The sequence below is a fragment of the Pelophylax lessonae genome (assembly GCF_965119305.1).
Source record: "Pelophylax lessonae genome assembly, chromosome: 3".
NCBI lineage: Eukaryota > Metazoa > Chordata > Amphibia > Anura > Ranidae > Pelophylax > Pelophylax lessonae.
This window is the reverse complement of record NC_138770.1, coordinates 602,838,201-602,854,538: the sequence shown is the minus strand read 5'-3', so window position 1 is coordinate 602,854,538 and position 16,338 is coordinate 602,838,201. Positions and strand designations below refer to the sequence as shown.

Below are 16,338 nucleotides of genomic sequence, written 5' to 3'. Positions count from 1 at the left end.
ATGAAAGAGAAAATGGAATTTTTCACTTACCGTAAAATCCATTTCTCTGTTTGTGGATGGGCACCAGAGCCTACCCTCTGTGGCGTTGTTCTCCTGAAACTTCTTGTAACAAAACCCCCTGGAACTGCCCAAAGGCGTAGCCAGACTTATTCTGCCTAGTGTCCTACTTCTGTAGGGGGCAGTATAACCCAATGGGTAAGAAGATCAGGAGCTGTGTCCGTCATCGAACATCAGAGAAATTGATTTTATAGTAAGTCAAAAATCCCATTTTTTTTTTTTTTTCCAAACTAGTGTACACTTATTGGCACAGCCAATTAGTGATGCAGCAACAGTCAGTGCTGGGCTTTCTTATCTGTCAAAAGAAACCCCAGCACTGACTACCTGTTTGCTGGCAGTGTGTGTATAATTGAATAAGGCAGAAACGGATTTAGTTAGGATAGGATGGGTGCTCTTGGTCATTCAACAGAATTTAATTTGATCTTTGCATTAGTTCAGGTCTGTTCAGTTATGCTTTAGTGATTGCCATCTGCTGGCTGCAAGTGGTTGCATTTAAAATATTAAACTTTAAATGTCATTATCTGTGGTAGGACTCTTTGACTGTGCATCAGTGTTGTCAGAGTCTCTAGGAGTAGTGAGTGGTGGTTGGATGGGTGTAGAAGGTGCTGTGGGAAGGTATGCAGATTTTGTGCATGTTGTGGCCCCATTATAATTTTTATTTTGCCCTCTATGAAACAAAGTACATGGGAGTGCTTTGTTCCTTGTTTCGAAGTGCTTTCCAACTTACCCCTCTCCCCTCCTGCCTTGAAGGAAATGGCTGATTCATAGCTGCAGCGGTCTCCGTTATGAGCACTTTCCAAGACCAGTAGTGGCAAGTGGAATGCAGAGAGAGGGACTAGTTGCTAGCTGCTGTCACAGAAGCTACGGAATTTCTGGAGACGGATTTACTGCTGTGTTGTGAATAGCCCCAATATCCTATAATTTTAAATCCTCCTGCAATTCAAGTATATTCACAAAATTCACACAGCTGAATTATTCTGACAGCACACCACCTTCTATGGAGCCTCTGGATTAGTCGGTTGTACACAGGGAATAGGCATGTAAACAGTTATGGAATTTGGTAGAAATCCAGCATGCTGTGCAAACTTAATGTTATGGGTATACATATAAAGAATACAATAATGACAAATAATAAAATTATTTAAAAAAATTGGTTTATAAAGGTGTAAGCTTCAAAGAAGGAAAAATAAAGGATCTGTTTAACATGAACTATTTTATCTTTCTATAAACGTTAGTTCCTCTAAAGATATTGCTGGCAAGCCTTCAAAGAATGTTGACTCTGAATATTTATAATAGATTTACGTGACATAGTGACCTGCAATGACCCCAGAAAAGCAGCACACGGTGAAGGCCATTGCTCCCTTTCCTATCAGAATGTCTACAATGCTTGAGGTTTTTTTTGCCTGGCAATGTCTGCTGGAGTTGAACTTGCTGGGAGGCAACATGTCTTGTTCTAAATTTGAGTCTGGATTCTATTGTGGACTGATAAACTCCAATGCTTCAGCTGTTGTCCTGTCTAAATGTGGACCAGGGCATTTCCCAGCTGGTGAAAGATGGGAATTACCAACATTTTGTTACCTTTTTACAAAGGATGATATTTCCTTCCCCAGCATTTGTTACCTTTTTTTTTTTTTTTTTAACAGAGGATATTTCCATCTAGCAGTCAGCAGTGGTATTCTCCAGCTCAGATTCTTAAAGGGCAATTCCAGGCAACAAGTGAAACCAATTAGAGATCTACTATTGCTTTCCAGCAAACCCTGCAGCTGTTCTAAAGCCAGATCATTCACTTAAGTGACCTTTGTTCTCCTTAATCCCTGCAGCCACAGAACACGGAGCACCTTGCTAGGACCCTGATGGTGTACTTCCTGAAGGCTGTGCTTTATAAAGGTTTCCTGTATGACTAGTCACAATCCAACAGCTACAGAAGGTTTTATTATTTTAAAAAATGGCAGGAGCCTGCATTTGGTGTGTTTTGGTCATTTATATCCTGATTCACAATCAAGGTTTCCAAATTTAAGTTACTGACAAGAGGCTGCACACCAAACACCCATTGTCGGAGCTCAGAGAGAGCGATTATGTTACCTCCACCATTATGTGACAGAGCTCAGACCTAGCAATGTCGCTGAATCATTGGAGGGGATCCTATGCTTCCCCATACATGGGAAAAACCTGTATTTTGCCGTAGTGACTCCCAGAAAACGAACCGTAAACCAGGCGTAAAATGAACAGAGGAACAACAAGACCATTAAAGATATCGCTGTTGCGACAGCGTGTCTACATGAAAAAGTTATCAGTGAGACAAAATGAGCATCATTCTGTGTGGAAAACGATACAGATCGAAGCATCATTCCTCATGTAGAAATTATAGGAGGATAGAAACAGGAGTAGGAGCAGAAGAAGGGTAAGAGGAGAATGGGAAAGAAGGGGATAGAGTGGGATATAGGAAGAAAGGGGTATAGAGAAGATTAAGAGAAAGTATGCAGGCTGCGGGTGTCAAGTCCATAATAACATGGCGTGAACAAAAAAAAAAGGGAGGGGGGGGGGTTCCTGGAGGAGAATTGAGAACATCATAAAGGCAATGTAAGTCGGGCACTGCAGTAGTAAAGGATAACACTGATAGTGTACAATGCAATTACTATACAATATGATTAGGACCAAATTCAGTAAATGGTATGGCAAACTTGTGTGGTGGGGACTCGGAGGGGTCTGAAGAGAATGGACAGATGCCAGTTGAGATCGCAACTTCTCCCCTTATTTTGTCCTACCCACCCCTTGTGGGCTGGTCCCTCCTGGGCTTAAGCGTCGCTGGTCAGCTTGGGGTGGTGTGGGCAGATATGGAGGGGTAGTTTTGAATGTGGACCATGGAGACCAAGTTACTAGAAAGAGATCCAGCTTGTCACGCGATATGTGGGAAAGTTCTTTGGAAAGTGGATATTGTAAGATCTACTCAAAAAAACATTGCGCCTAGTGACAGAAATTTTGCCAGCTGCATTTAATTGCCAGAATACATTACCAAATACAAACTGAATACAAAATTATACTGTCATTTTTAAAATTTATATTAAGAGACAAATCCATAAAAAAGCACAACAAATATGTAAAGTAAGCTGAAAAGATTTGTGCAAAACAATAAATTTAATACATCGGATGCACAATCTTTTTACATATGTCAACGGATAGAGATATATATAATATATATATATATATATATATAATATATATATATACACACACACATCTAACAATACAACCATGCATCAAATTATATAAAGGGCAATCATTATAAATGGTGCAATGAAAGTCTACAGATCATATGAAGAAGACTTGATACCACTCCCTACGTAATGTGTCTATCTAGTTCCACCAGCTGATTGCACACCAAGTCCTTACTAGGTCCAAATGATCTCTTAAACACTAGGTCTGGAGTGTTTGATATAATCAGAGGTAATGCTTCAAGGATGTTCCCTCGCCCTTTATAGCTCCTTCACCGATATCCCGCCCAATTTAAATGTAACATGGACAATCCAAGGCATGTTGGAGGAATTAAACTGGATAGTGTGATACTATTAAAATTACCAGTTTAATAAAAGCCAAAAAAGGGTAGTCCCAAACCTATAATCGCAAACAGCAGAATAGCAGCACACCGCTCGAGTTGGCATGTGTAATGACGTCATAACCTAGACCCACTTCGATGCACTTTTTCACACAGGATGTCTTCAGGGGACTTTGCAGCTGCTGATTTCTGTTCACCATCTAGGACAACCATCTATATATGGCACTCTTATAAACTGGAATAAATATAGTTTTATGTTTGCTGTAACTTGGCAGTGACTTTGAATGGCGTCTCCGGAAGTTAAGTACATTGTTATTCTTTCTACAGATGATGCCTTTATCAACCCACAGCTGCAGAAAGTATTTGAGAGGGTTCGCCAAAGCGCCGATTTTATGCCCAGCAAACAAGTTCTGGTGAGTGCCTCCTGCCTTTGTTAGAGTTCTCCACAATCTCTGGTAGCCAGAACTAGCAAAGTCCAAAGTGTCAGCCAGTTTGCCTAAAAGATAATTGCCTTTAAATGATCGTTTTAATTGATATTACTGGATAAATATGTAAAATCCCTAATTTTGTTATCACTGTAAAATGTCTAATCTTCAACAGAAAACCCTGAATGCTGACCTGGGACCCAACTGGAGAGACAAGCTCGAGTTTTTTGAAGAGCGCCCATTTGCTGCTGCTTCCATCGGACAAGTTCACCTAGCTCGTCTGAAGGATGGCAGAGAGGTTGCCATGAAAATCCAGGTTGGTTGTCAAAAGTTGTAATTAAAGTGTGTGTGTGTATGGGAGTAGGGAAGTGTTAAAATCCTTGACAGTCTCAACCCCCCCCCCACCGTCTATTCCATTGGGGAGATTTATACGTCCTATCCTAGAGATAAAACCGGAAATAAGAGGAAATTTCTCCAAATTGATCTTTTTCTTTTATATAGGCTGCACAGGAGTGTGTGTATGTGTGTGTGTGTATGTGTGTGTGTGTGTGTGTGTATGTGTATATATATATATATATATATATATATATATATATATAATGTACGTGCGTGGGTCACAGCTATAAAAATATGAAAGCGGTTCTACCATGGGTGCTCACCCTGTGGCCCTCCAGCTGTTGTGGAACTGAAAGTCTCATGAGGCATTGCAAGGCTTACAATTACAAGCGTGACTCCCAAAAGCTGAGGCATGATGGGAATTGTAGTTCCTCAACAGCTGGGGGGCCACAGGTTGAGCACCCCTAACCCTTGCCTGCTCTATACAAAACTGATAGATTTATTGCAGACAATCAAGGGGAAAACGGGTTACTGTGAGCTTTTTGCTATCAGGTTTTTCTGTCTGTCTTTGCTAATCTTTAAATGTTTTATATCTCTCAACCTCCCTGGAGTTTGTGTTTGTAATGAACGTTTTCTTGAATCCTGTTTTAGTATCCTGGAGTGGCTCAGAGCATCAGCAGTGACGTGAACAATCTAATGACCGTTCTCCACATGAGCAACGCACTTCCTGAAGGTAAAGGGACTGTGTTGGTCTGTTCTGTGTGTAAGAACTTTGGTACTGAACTCTGTCCCTCTGTCATCCCATCCCCCTGACTTTTCCATCTGGATCAGTGACACAACTAGTCCCACTGCTAATACCATGGTGCTAGGTGTCTGATCTGCTCTTTCTGCCAGTCCATTGACCAAATATTGCCGCTTCATCTCCGTAAACATTTTCAAAATAATACCACCAAATAACGAATTCGCTCCCTCAACCATCACTTGCTTATTGTAGCTTGCTTCTCATTGCCTTGCCTTTACACAGTCTATCATGAATACTGCTGCCAAACTCCTCCACCTTACCAATCACTCATTGTCTGCCAATCCCTCCACTGGCTTCTGCTCGCCCAAGAAATAAAATTAAAAATACAAAGCAATCTACAATTCTGCCCCTGACTAAATCATCAACCCCATCCTAAATATAGCCTAAACTGTCCTCTATATTTTCCAGCTCCTTCATTACCTCCTCCCATGTCTATAATACTTCTCCAGAGCATCTCTGTCCTTTGGAACCCCTACCAAAGTCTGTTTGGCTATATCTTACTCATTCTACCTTTTTAGGTGATCCCTGAAATCTCATCTCTTCAAAGAACCCGAATTTGCTTTTACTTAAAATCTGAACATTTTATTTTCTCAAACTTATCCCAACATTGCTATTACCTTCTGTACTACTTTCTTCTTCTTTCTGGATTGTAAACTGTCATGAGCAGGGCCCTGCTAACCCACGTTTTAAAGTAGAACTATAGGAAAAAACGTTTGTTTTTTATTTTTTAGTCCTCACACAGGTGTACACTGTAGTACGCCTGTGTGAATAGGGCCTAATACAAACAACCGTGTTGTAACATTATGTATAATTTACAGGAGGACTGTTACAGAGCAGCTGTATAATATAGGAGATATCTGTACCTGCATTTGTAGCAAAGTGACTGTCTTGTGTTTCCTAGGCTTGTTTCCTGACCATCTGATTGAAGTCCTGAGTAGAGAGTTGGCCCTGGAGTGCGATTACAAGAGGGAGGCAGCCTGTGCCAAAAAGTTCAAGTAGGTCCTCACGCCGTGTCTTTTACGGACATGATAGGAGTGCTGTCCGATATGCCAAAGTGCCATTTATCACTGTCTGGTTAAGGGTCAGGCCATCCTAAAAGGAATATTTTAGTTGTGCGTGAAGTCTGGGGGTCTTTGTGGGGAATTTGTCAAATTGTCCTGTCATAGCCTCTGCCTTGTTGTACAGTGAATAAATAGAGCAGTGCTTTAAAAAGCCACAAAAATACTTGAATATAAATGTTATAAACCTACAAAAAATCTTAAACATCACCCAAATGATCCAAATGTTGTTATTATGAAGGAGGTGTCCTACTGTCGGAATACTAAGGCACAGCAGGGGGGATTCCTCCATCCACCTTGATTGTGTGGGTGAAAGAATACGTTCATTTTTTTGTTAGCCTACTTGTTAATCGAAAAAAGAGGTATCAGTGGGCAGCCTTAGTCCACAAAAATGCTGCATGTTGTCAGCCCAAAATAGAAAATCAGGAGCGAGGGCATTTCTGGGTATTATTGGGTATTTTTTGTTTTTTTTGTACTTGCAGCATTTTAAAGGGATACAATGAGCATGTATTGCATAGGTATACCGTGTCTGCGCACATTGTGTTTTTTTATTTTTGATCTGCCTTGACATACTCTTGAGCTAAAAATGTTTGATAGTATTAGAGATCAAGCATGTTTGAGGCTATTTTCACAAAATTGATGGATTTCATTGGATATGTGATCAAAATTCATTCCTAAGCGATCACTCTTGTGTGTTGTAGTGCTTTTGGCACTGCTCAAACTAGAGGTGAAAGCATATCCCAGTGCCCCAGAGCATGGGGTGCACGCTTGTCCTGATGTCAATCCAGAGAGCTAGTAAAGAGGAAAGAATTGCTGCTACTCCCGTCCAGCCCAAGTGAAAAAATAAGGTACAGCCTCAGCCATTATAGCTGAGGCCACTCCTTACCTTTTATTTACTTGGGCTGGTCGGGAGTAGTGGCAATCAGCTCTTCTTTACGCTCTTTATGCCAATTATGTTTTTACAAATCTAAATCCATTGTCCCTCCATTCTGTTATTGATTTATTGTTTCAGCAGTGTATAGGAAAGCATTTCATATATAGCCTCCCAAGAAGGAAGTGAGCTGTGCAGATTATAATTTTCCCAGGTCTCGCATGAGGTGTTGTATATCTGATCTTGTGTGTCTTTCTGGCACAGGGAGCTGCTGAAGGACCATCCCTTCTTTTATGTGCCCGGTGTTGTAGATGAGCTGTGCAGCCAGCATGTCCTCACTACTGAACTGGTGTCCGGTTTCCCTCTCGACCAGGCGGAGGCCCTCAACCAGGAAACTCGTAATGAGGTAATATGCTTTTAATGAGAGATCTGAGGACGCTTCACAAAAGTGTTTGCAGGACATATCAAGTGTGCTATGTTTCTACTGATAAATAATTGACTGGGTTTAAACTGGTTTATATCGAAGGTAGGGAGTGGGGTGTTCTGGACCAATGAGCTGGCACTTTGGAAGGAGCAGGTGAAGGTGGCTGAAGTGTGTTGGGGCGATATAAAGGTGGACTCCAGGCAGATGTAAAAGACACAAATTTCAGTAGAACTATGTTCTCCTGTGTTTTTTTTTGTGTGTTACAACATTTAAAGTGGAGTTCCACTCGTTTTAAGTTTTTATTAAAATTCAGCAGCTACAAAAAGTATAGCTGCTGTCTTTTATTAAATACACACTCCTCTGTCCCACGATCCAGCGATGTGGCCGCCCGAAGCCTCGCACCTCTTTTGTCTCCCTCCCGCTTGCGTCGGCATCACAAGTGACAGCTTGCGGCTTCACAGCCAGGTTGTGCACTGCAGTCGTGCTGTGCCTCCTCAGTGGCCAGGCAATCTTCTGGGACCTGTGACATGTCCGAGAAGATTGCAGGGAGGGGGAGAGGAAAACTTTCGCTCGTTCAGGCCGCCTAGGCGATTTAAGCGGAAGTGTGAGCTGGGTACCTGTCAAAACTAGGTACCCGCTCCCCCCCCCCCCCCCCCCCCCAAAAAATGACATGCCAAATTTGACATTTAAAGCAGAGTTCCACCCATTTTTAATATGTTGGATCACATAGCTGTATGTAATCCCCTTTAAAACGACTTTTACCAATGGAAACTTTTTTTTTTTGCTAGTAAATACCTTATTTTCTGGTTTATTCCTCCTCTCCTCACTTCCGGGTCCGATCGGCGATGACGTCATTCGGCGATTCGCAGTGTCTGCTGGGATGTATTCCATGCCAGAAATCTCGCAGTATTACCCAGGAGCTGAGCTGTACTGTGTGTATTGAGGCCGTGACCTGCCCCGCCTCCGCCCCGCCTCCTCTCAGTGAGTTGTACTGTATGTATTGTATTCAGGCCGTTCTCTGCCCTGCCTCCTCCCAGTGAGCGAGGACTGAAAGCATTATATCCTCACTGAGCTCACTGAGGAGGCGGAGCAGAGGCGGGCTAGAGCACGGCCTGAATACAATACATAAAGTACAACTCACTGAGAGGAGGCGGGGCAGAAAACGACCTGAATACACACAGTACAGCTCAGCTCCTGGGTAATACTGCGAGATTTCTGGCATGGAATACATCCCAGCACACACTGCGAATCGCCGAATGACGTCATCGCCGATCGGACCCGGCAGTGAGGAGAGGAGGAATAAACCAGAAAATAAGGTATTTACTAGCAAAAAAAAGTTTACATTGGTAAAAGTCGGTTTAAAGGGGATTACATACAGCTAAAGTTACGAAAATGGGTGGAACTCCACTTTAAGGGGATGAGGACTGCTTAAAGCAAAAGTTCCACTTTAATTATAAGTGCATTTACAAAGTCCCCCAAACTGCTGTAGATCCTGCCAGGGAAGTCCCAATGCAGCTTTAGCAGAGTTGTCACTCGTTAGAATAGCATGAAAACCGTGTTAAAGGGGGCGTGGCTATCAGCATTGTCAATGCTGAGTCACAAACCTGTAGTTTTGTGAGTCAGCACCTGGCCACACCTAGTCCAGCCTACTGATTTCTGGATTAACACTACTGCCACAGTTTTGGAAACTCTCCCACTATGAGCTTGCAGTATTTGCAAGGGTGAGCATGTGAGAATGATTTGGCATAGCCGGGAAGGAAGTTTTCTTTGTGAAGCTTGTGCATCACATGTTAATTGGGTTTGGTGCTTGTTACAGAAACCTTTAGTTGTACTTTGATGAAGCTCTGTATTCATTAATGCATGATTAAATGCAGACTGGTATCAGTCTGTTGCAGTCCGTGCGCAGCAGAGCTTAGACTGAGTGATGGAGGGATGATCTCCTCATTGTGCTGTTCCTTCTTCACTGCCCAGTCACAAGCTGTGTGCAGATCCATGGCTGTCTGTGCTTAAAGTGACTTGAATGATGCTGGCCATCTGGAGATTAGTCAGCTGTGCTGACACACATTTTACACACGGTGTTGTCCCCGTCAGGAATCTGTCCCCATCAGGAATGCTAAAATGTGTGTGTAGACAGGAAGTAACTAAAAGAGGCTGGAGGAGATCAGCACTGAGATGCAAAAAATGATGTAAAGTGGTAAACTATTTTATGGCAATAAAAAGGCAGTTGTTTGATGCATAGATGGAGTTTTACTAAAACTGGTGCACACAGAATCTGGTGCAGTTTTGCAGAGTAACCAATCTGCTTCCAGGTTTTATTGTCAGCTTCATTGAACAAGCGGAAATGTAAAAGCTGATTTGGTATGATGCACAGCTGCACCAGTTTTAGTAAATCTACCCCACATTGCCTTTTTAGTAATTTTAATATCATCCAGTTGAACTTTAGATCTGCTTTGGATTCTCTTCTCCATAGATTTTAAAAGAAGTAAAAAACTAAAATCAACGTATAGCCAATTTTTTTTTTTTTTAAGCTTTTGATAGGCAAGGTAAAAACTCCTGTTCCCTTCTGTGTTGCATCCCAGGTACAGGAATTAAAAATAAAGTTTTAGAGAATCTCCCAAAATGATTGAGATTCCTCTTAGAATTCCCCCATTTGAAGGATTTCTTGTTCCGGTTATGCCCTACATTTCTAGATATCAGTGGTCACCAGGACAGTTAGAGACAGTTAATCTTTACAATAAAGACTTAAACGATAAGAAGCTGACAGGGGCTCTGACCCTTCATCACTCTATCCAAAAAAATAAAGTAGAGCTACGCAGATGAGGTCAGATTACACCAAAAAGCCGGACCACAATAACAAGAATTCTGCTTTTTAGTAGTGCTGCACAGTGATTGTGCTGTACTTCTTCTTTTTTCTTTTTTTTTTCTCTCTGGCCTTTGAATATGTGTATAACCCAGCCTTTCTCAACCAGTGTACTGCCAGAGGTCCTCAGGTGTGTCACAGGATCATGGGGGAGAAAGGCTGTTAGATGAGCCTGATCCCCTGCTGAACTGTACATCAGCACTGTGAGTCAGCTCCCCCAGCCTCAAAAGTAAAGGGAGGGGGAAGTGTGCTGTGCTCTCTGCTTCCCCCTACAGTGCAGTACCCGGCTAAATGAGAAAGGTACTGTGCTATAATGTTTTAAAGGGATAGATAGATTAGTGTGTACACGTCTGTCTGTGTGCATATGTACATGTGTTGATGTTGCTCATATCACTTTTCAGAGGCATTAACCAGGCAGTAAAGAGGCAATATGTTGCCTCCCCACCACCGGTTTTAAGCCCGGAAATGCAGCATTACCACACCGCAACCATGCAATGCACGCAGTTGCGGGATGTTTGCAATGCAGCACCATTGAACCTGAGTATACCTCCAGCTGCAGCCACAGCATGTGTACACTCCCAGCTGCTGCCTCTGCAGTTAAAGGGAGAGAGGGTGGTAAAAACAGCTCAACCATGTGGTTTTACTGCCCCCTCCAACCTGAGATTTGAACAAGCCCTTAGTTAACATCTGTGTGGCTGCGTTCTGCGTTTAGGACAGCCAATTTATTTTAATGGGCTTCCCTATCCAAAGAAATGCAGGTAAAGAAGTCCCAGACCTTTTTTTTTTTTTTTAATTGCCCACCAAAAGCATGTTTGCCAATCTGTAGGGTACCATTAAGAATTAAGGGCACCCCTAAAGAGCACAGCATTTGTCTGTGTGTCAGGAACGAGCGTGATTTTGCGCGTGTTTCGCGACACACAGTAACAGGGGCGCCTCAAGACTGAAAATACTTTTCAAGGGTGCTGGAAAAAGGTTGAGAAACACTGGTATAACCAATAGTTATATAGCTTAAACCAGATCATTGTGCATACTGGTTTCTGTATTTGCTTTTCACAGTCCTTCTGTGACCGTTACCTTTTGCAGACATGTTGTTGTTGCCAACGGTGTAGAGTTTGTAAACGTGGTACAGGAACAAATATCCTGTTAATAGTTGTTGGAGGTTTTTTTTTTTTTTCCCCCTCCTTTCAATGACCTACAAATGGGCGCCAAGGTGCAAACAAGTTCTCGGTGTCTAAAAAGTTCTCGTCTTCACTGTTTGTTGACAACACACAGCTGTCACCTTCAGTAACCTTGACAAGCTTGTTCTGCCTGTGTGCAAGGAACGTGTGCGGTGTGTGTGATAGATCCTCTCTACAGCTGGTGCCCTGGAAGGTGGCCATGTCCTGCCTATTGGTGGCATAACCTCTCCAAAATAACTCTGTGTGCATCCTGCTATGTGGTGCAAGGGTCCTGGAAAATTACAGCCAGTAAACAAGGTGAAGATTAGTAAAATAATTGAGAATGCCGGAGAATTGTTTGGTGTAGCTACACGCATAAGGTCACGCTGCTAGGGCTTAAAGAACAAAAGCATCTTTGTGTTAAAAAAAAAAAAAATATTTAATTATCTATAGTAGGCCAAAGTTTCCCTGTCATAGCAGACATCTGTTTAGTTTGTCAGAATTTCTTACAGGAGGAGAGGAGAGACAAATAGTCTGAAATCTCTTCTTTTAAGTTCCCAAGCCAAATTTAAAGTGATATTAAAGCTTCAGTTTTTGTTTTTATTAAAATACCAAACCTCTTTTCTCTTTCGTTTTTTGACGGACACAGCTCCTGATCTGCTTAACCATTGGGTTCTACTGCCCCCTACCGGAGTAGGACACTAGGCAGACAAAAAGTCTGGCTACGCCTATGGGCAGTCCTAGGGAGGTATACTCCCTCTCTGCTATAGGTACTCGGGTTTTTTTTTTTTTTCTGCCTAGTCAGGAGTAAGGGCCTACAGTATCTCATAAAAGTGAGTACACCCCTCACATTTTTGTGAGTAAATATTGTATTATATCTTTTCATGTGACAAGAGGTTCGGCTCTTTGTTTCGGCAGTGGTCCTTCGATGTGTCTTTTGGCTCAAATGCTGGTCTGCGGACCAGACTTCTAAAAAGGCCTTTCAAGGAGATCGTCTTGTTTGGTGTTACCCTGGATGACGACATCAAAGATCTCACGGGGGAAGAGTACCTTTCTTCTGCAGGCTACCAAAGGTCAAGGGGCCTCGTCGTAAAAGTGGGCACTCTTCTCGGCACATATGTTTTTTTGACCTTTAGGGTAGACTGACAAGGGATCAAAGCCCTTCAGGGCCGCCTCCTGGAGGATCCAAGTGAACTTGGTCTGGCAAGTCAACAGCGGGCTTCTCCAGACCCACGGACAATGCTCCCCTCAGCATGAAGGTGTGCCCTCATCCGTATCTGGGGTGGGAGGGACATCTTTACTGGTTTCCAGACCCGTGGACTTCCCTGGTACAAGAAAAGTGGGTCCACAAGGTCATACGGTCCGATTTACAAGATCGAGTTTCCTTCTTTTACTCTCTGGAAAGGTTCTTTCCTTCCAATGTGCGCCTGTAATCGGTCAGCTTATAGGCTCTTTAAAGTAAAAGGTCTTGCACCAACCAAGGGGTGAATGCCCTGATTTCCGACTGGAACGTTTTCAGGGGTTTTACTCAAACCTGTTTATACAGTCAATCCTACCAAAATGTGATGCGCCAGAAATATAATAAAAAAGTGATGACTTTAAATACAATAAATCATATCCAGTTCATAAGGCACATAGCAATGTGTGTGCTTCCAATAAAGTGATATGAAGAGTGTCCCCGTATCCAATTGAAGAAAATCCAGTGATGAAAACAAGTTGTAAACACCAATTAGTGAATCCCTCCACCAGGTGAATTAGCCTCTCACCTTCCTAAAGGACCCAAACGGGCCAGCAATCACATGTATCATGGATCAGACTTCCAGGAAAGAGCCACACTGTATTGCACCTCGAGGGATCCCGGGACATATAAAAAACAGATGAAGAAATCTAGTGCGCTCTGCTTACTAATAAGGGTGTGCTTTATTAGAGAAAGGCAGATCAACTCACATTTGTTGGGCACTCAGCCGTGCCTGCTGTATAAGCGATGTCAGCGATCTGTTACCAGAGAGAGACTCTGCGTCGGCCACGCACGCTCCGTCCCCCTATACGCGTTACGTCGAGCGTAATGCTCCTTTGAGCGTGGCCGACGCAGAGTCTCTCTCTGGTAACAGATCGCTGACATCGCTTATACAGCAGGCACGGCTGAGTGCCCAACAAATGTGAGTTGATCTGCCTTTCTCTAATAAAGCACACCCTTATTAGTAAGCAGAGAGCACTAGATTTCTTCATCTGTTTTTTATATGTCCCGGGATCCCTCGAGGTGCAATACAGTGTGGCTCTTTCCTGGAAGTCTGATCCATGATACATGTGATTGCTGGCCCGTTTGGGTCCTTTAGGAAGGTGAGAGGCTAATTCACCTGGTGGAGGGAATCACTAATTGGTGTTTACAACTTGTTTTCATCACTGGATTTTCTTCAATTGGATACGGGGACACTCTTCATATCACTTTATTGGAAGCACACACATTGCTATGTGCCTTATGAACTGGATATGATTTATTGTATTTAAAGTCATCACTTTTTTATTATATTTCTGGCGCATCACATTTTGGTAGGATTTATAGTTTATTGTGATTTGTGAAACACGATTGGTGTATGCTGCCGGATACCACTTATATACTTTCACACACCTGATTTATGCACAGTGAATTGAGGTTGAGTTATTTTATCACATATATTGGGTTTGCGCTGATAGTTTTTTTGTATTTCATCTGTTTATACAGTCCCCAGGAAGGAAGGCACGGTGCGTCCAATTCTGGACCTCAAGGCACTGTGAACTGCTGTGTGCGGGTACAGAAGTTCAGAATGGAGTCTGTTTGCACTGCACGGTGGTGGCTTCCCTGCATCAGTGGGATTTTCATGCCTCCATCGACATCAGAGACCCTTACCTTCACATTCCAGTATGTGTCGGTCACCAGCACTTCCTCCACTTTGCCGTGGGAGAGTTTGTGGACAAACATTATCAGTTTTTGTGGCGTTACCCTTCCGTCTCACCATCGTTCCTAGGGTCTTCACAAAATTGTTGGCCCCGGTGCTAGCATTGTTACGTTAACGGAGGATCGCGATTCTTGGTTGCTTGGAGGATCTTCTTCTGCGAGCAGAGCCTCCTATTGTGCTGGTGGAAAAATCTGGAGATCACCATACGGACCCGGTAGGAGTTCGGCTGGATTTTGAATCTTCAGAAGTCTGCCTTGGTTCCTTCCATGGATCTAGACTATCTGGGTCTGACTCTGGACTCGGCCTTAGCCAGAGTACTCCTTCCTCTAGACAAACTCCAGAAACTGCAGGCTGCCCTTCGCCTCCTGATGTCCAGCAGATGGTCATCCCTCCAGACATGCATGCGGGTGTTGGGCCTGATGAGGTTGACCTTCAAGACTGTCCCGTTTTACACAGTTCCATACGAATTCTCTACAAAGGGAGATTCTGATCAAATAGCACAAGAATCCGCAGTCTCTGGACATCCAAATCCAGCTTAGCTGGGGATACAAAAGGGTCCCTGATCTGGTGGCTTCGTTCTCCGGCACTCTGTAAGGGCAAATCCTACCTCCCCTTGTATTGGACGGTGGTCACCACAGATGCCAACCTGTCTGGGTGGGGAGGCAATCTTGACAAAAATTCTGCTCATGGGGTTTGGACCCTGGAAGAGTCCAGACCATCGATCAATGTCCTGGAGCTCTGAGCCATCAGACTGTGTCTGGAACAAGTATGTCCAGTGCACATTCAGTCAGACAATGCCACAGTCGTAGCTTACATCAGAGCCGCCAGGACACTTCTTGTGCCCCCCTTGGTCATTGGAGGTAGCCAGCATTCTCAGGTGGGCAGAATGTTTTGTTCCAGCCCTTTCCGCCATACACATTCCCGGAGTGGAAAACTGGCTGGTGGATTACCTCAGTCGGCACGGGTTGGACCAGGGGGAATGGTCTCTTCATCCGGAGGGGTTTCATCAGTTGTGTCTCTGGTGGGGCACCCCTGAGGTGGATCTGTTGGGCGTCTCAGCTTAACAGGTGCAGAGGTTCATGGCACGATCACTGGATCCTCTGGCCGACGCCACAGATGCGCTGGTGGCACCATGGGGTCAGAATTGTCTGACTTATGCCTTTCCTCCTCTCAAGCTTCTGCCAAGACTTCTACGCAGGGTGGAGGCAGAAGGGATTCCGGTCATCTTTGTGGCCCCCGGACTGGCCTCACTTGTCCTGGTACGCCGATTTGGTGCAGCCGGTCACCGACATTCCTAGGAAGCTTACTCTCAGGGAGGATCTGCTGTCCCAAGGGTCAATCTTCAATTCTGCTTTAGTCGCTGACTTTGACTGCTTGGCTGGTGAAAGCCAGGTGCTGAAGGATAGGGGTTTGTGTGAATCTGTGATTTCCAACGCTGTTAAAAGCTAGGAAATCTACGTCTAGGAAGATCTACCGTTGTACGCGCAAGACTTACATCGCGTGGTTTGAGTCTCTTGGGGTTCATCCTCGCTCCTTCTCGGTGGCTCGGATATTGACCTTCCTTCAACCGGGGGGGGGGGCCATCATGGGCCAGGTGTCGGCTTCGGCGGTCGTCTTCTAGCGACCCTTGGCCTTCCTGGTGCGTACTTTTCTTCAGGGTGTTCGATATTTGGTTCTTCCAGTGCAGGCTCCGTTGCCCCCCTTGGGACCTCAATTTGGTGCTTTTGGGCCCCCAGAAGCCTCCCTTTTAAGAAACTTCGGGAAATTCCCTTGCTTACGCTGTCTCAGAAGGAGGCTTTTTTTTGGTGGCTATCGCCACTGCGCGCTGGGTGTCGGATCTGGCGGCATTATCCTGTTGT

General features: G+C 43.9%; 1 protein-coding gene across 3 annotated transcripts in view; it reads left to right on the top strand.

The window, feature by feature from the left end:
- The window catches only part of COQ8A (coenzyme Q8A), a 118,694-nt gene that overhangs the window by 94,246 nt on the left and 8,110 nt on the right, over nucleotides 1–16,338 (top strand). For all 3 annotated transcript variants that reach the window (XM_082248858.1, XM_082248859.1, XM_082248860.1), the window contains exons 7-11: nucleotides 3,938–4,023; nucleotides 4,211–4,351; nucleotides 5,023–5,104; nucleotides 6,075–6,168; nucleotides 7,367–7,508. In XM_082248858.1, the coding sequence (XP_082104984.1) occupies nucleotides 3,938–4,023; nucleotides 4,211–4,351; nucleotides 5,023–5,104; nucleotides 6,075–6,168; nucleotides 7,367–7,508 (545 nt within the window). The remainder of the gene's footprint in view (nucleotides 1–3,937; nucleotides 4,024–4,210; nucleotides 4,352–5,022; nucleotides 5,105–6,074; nucleotides 6,169–7,366; nucleotides 7,509–16,338) is intronic.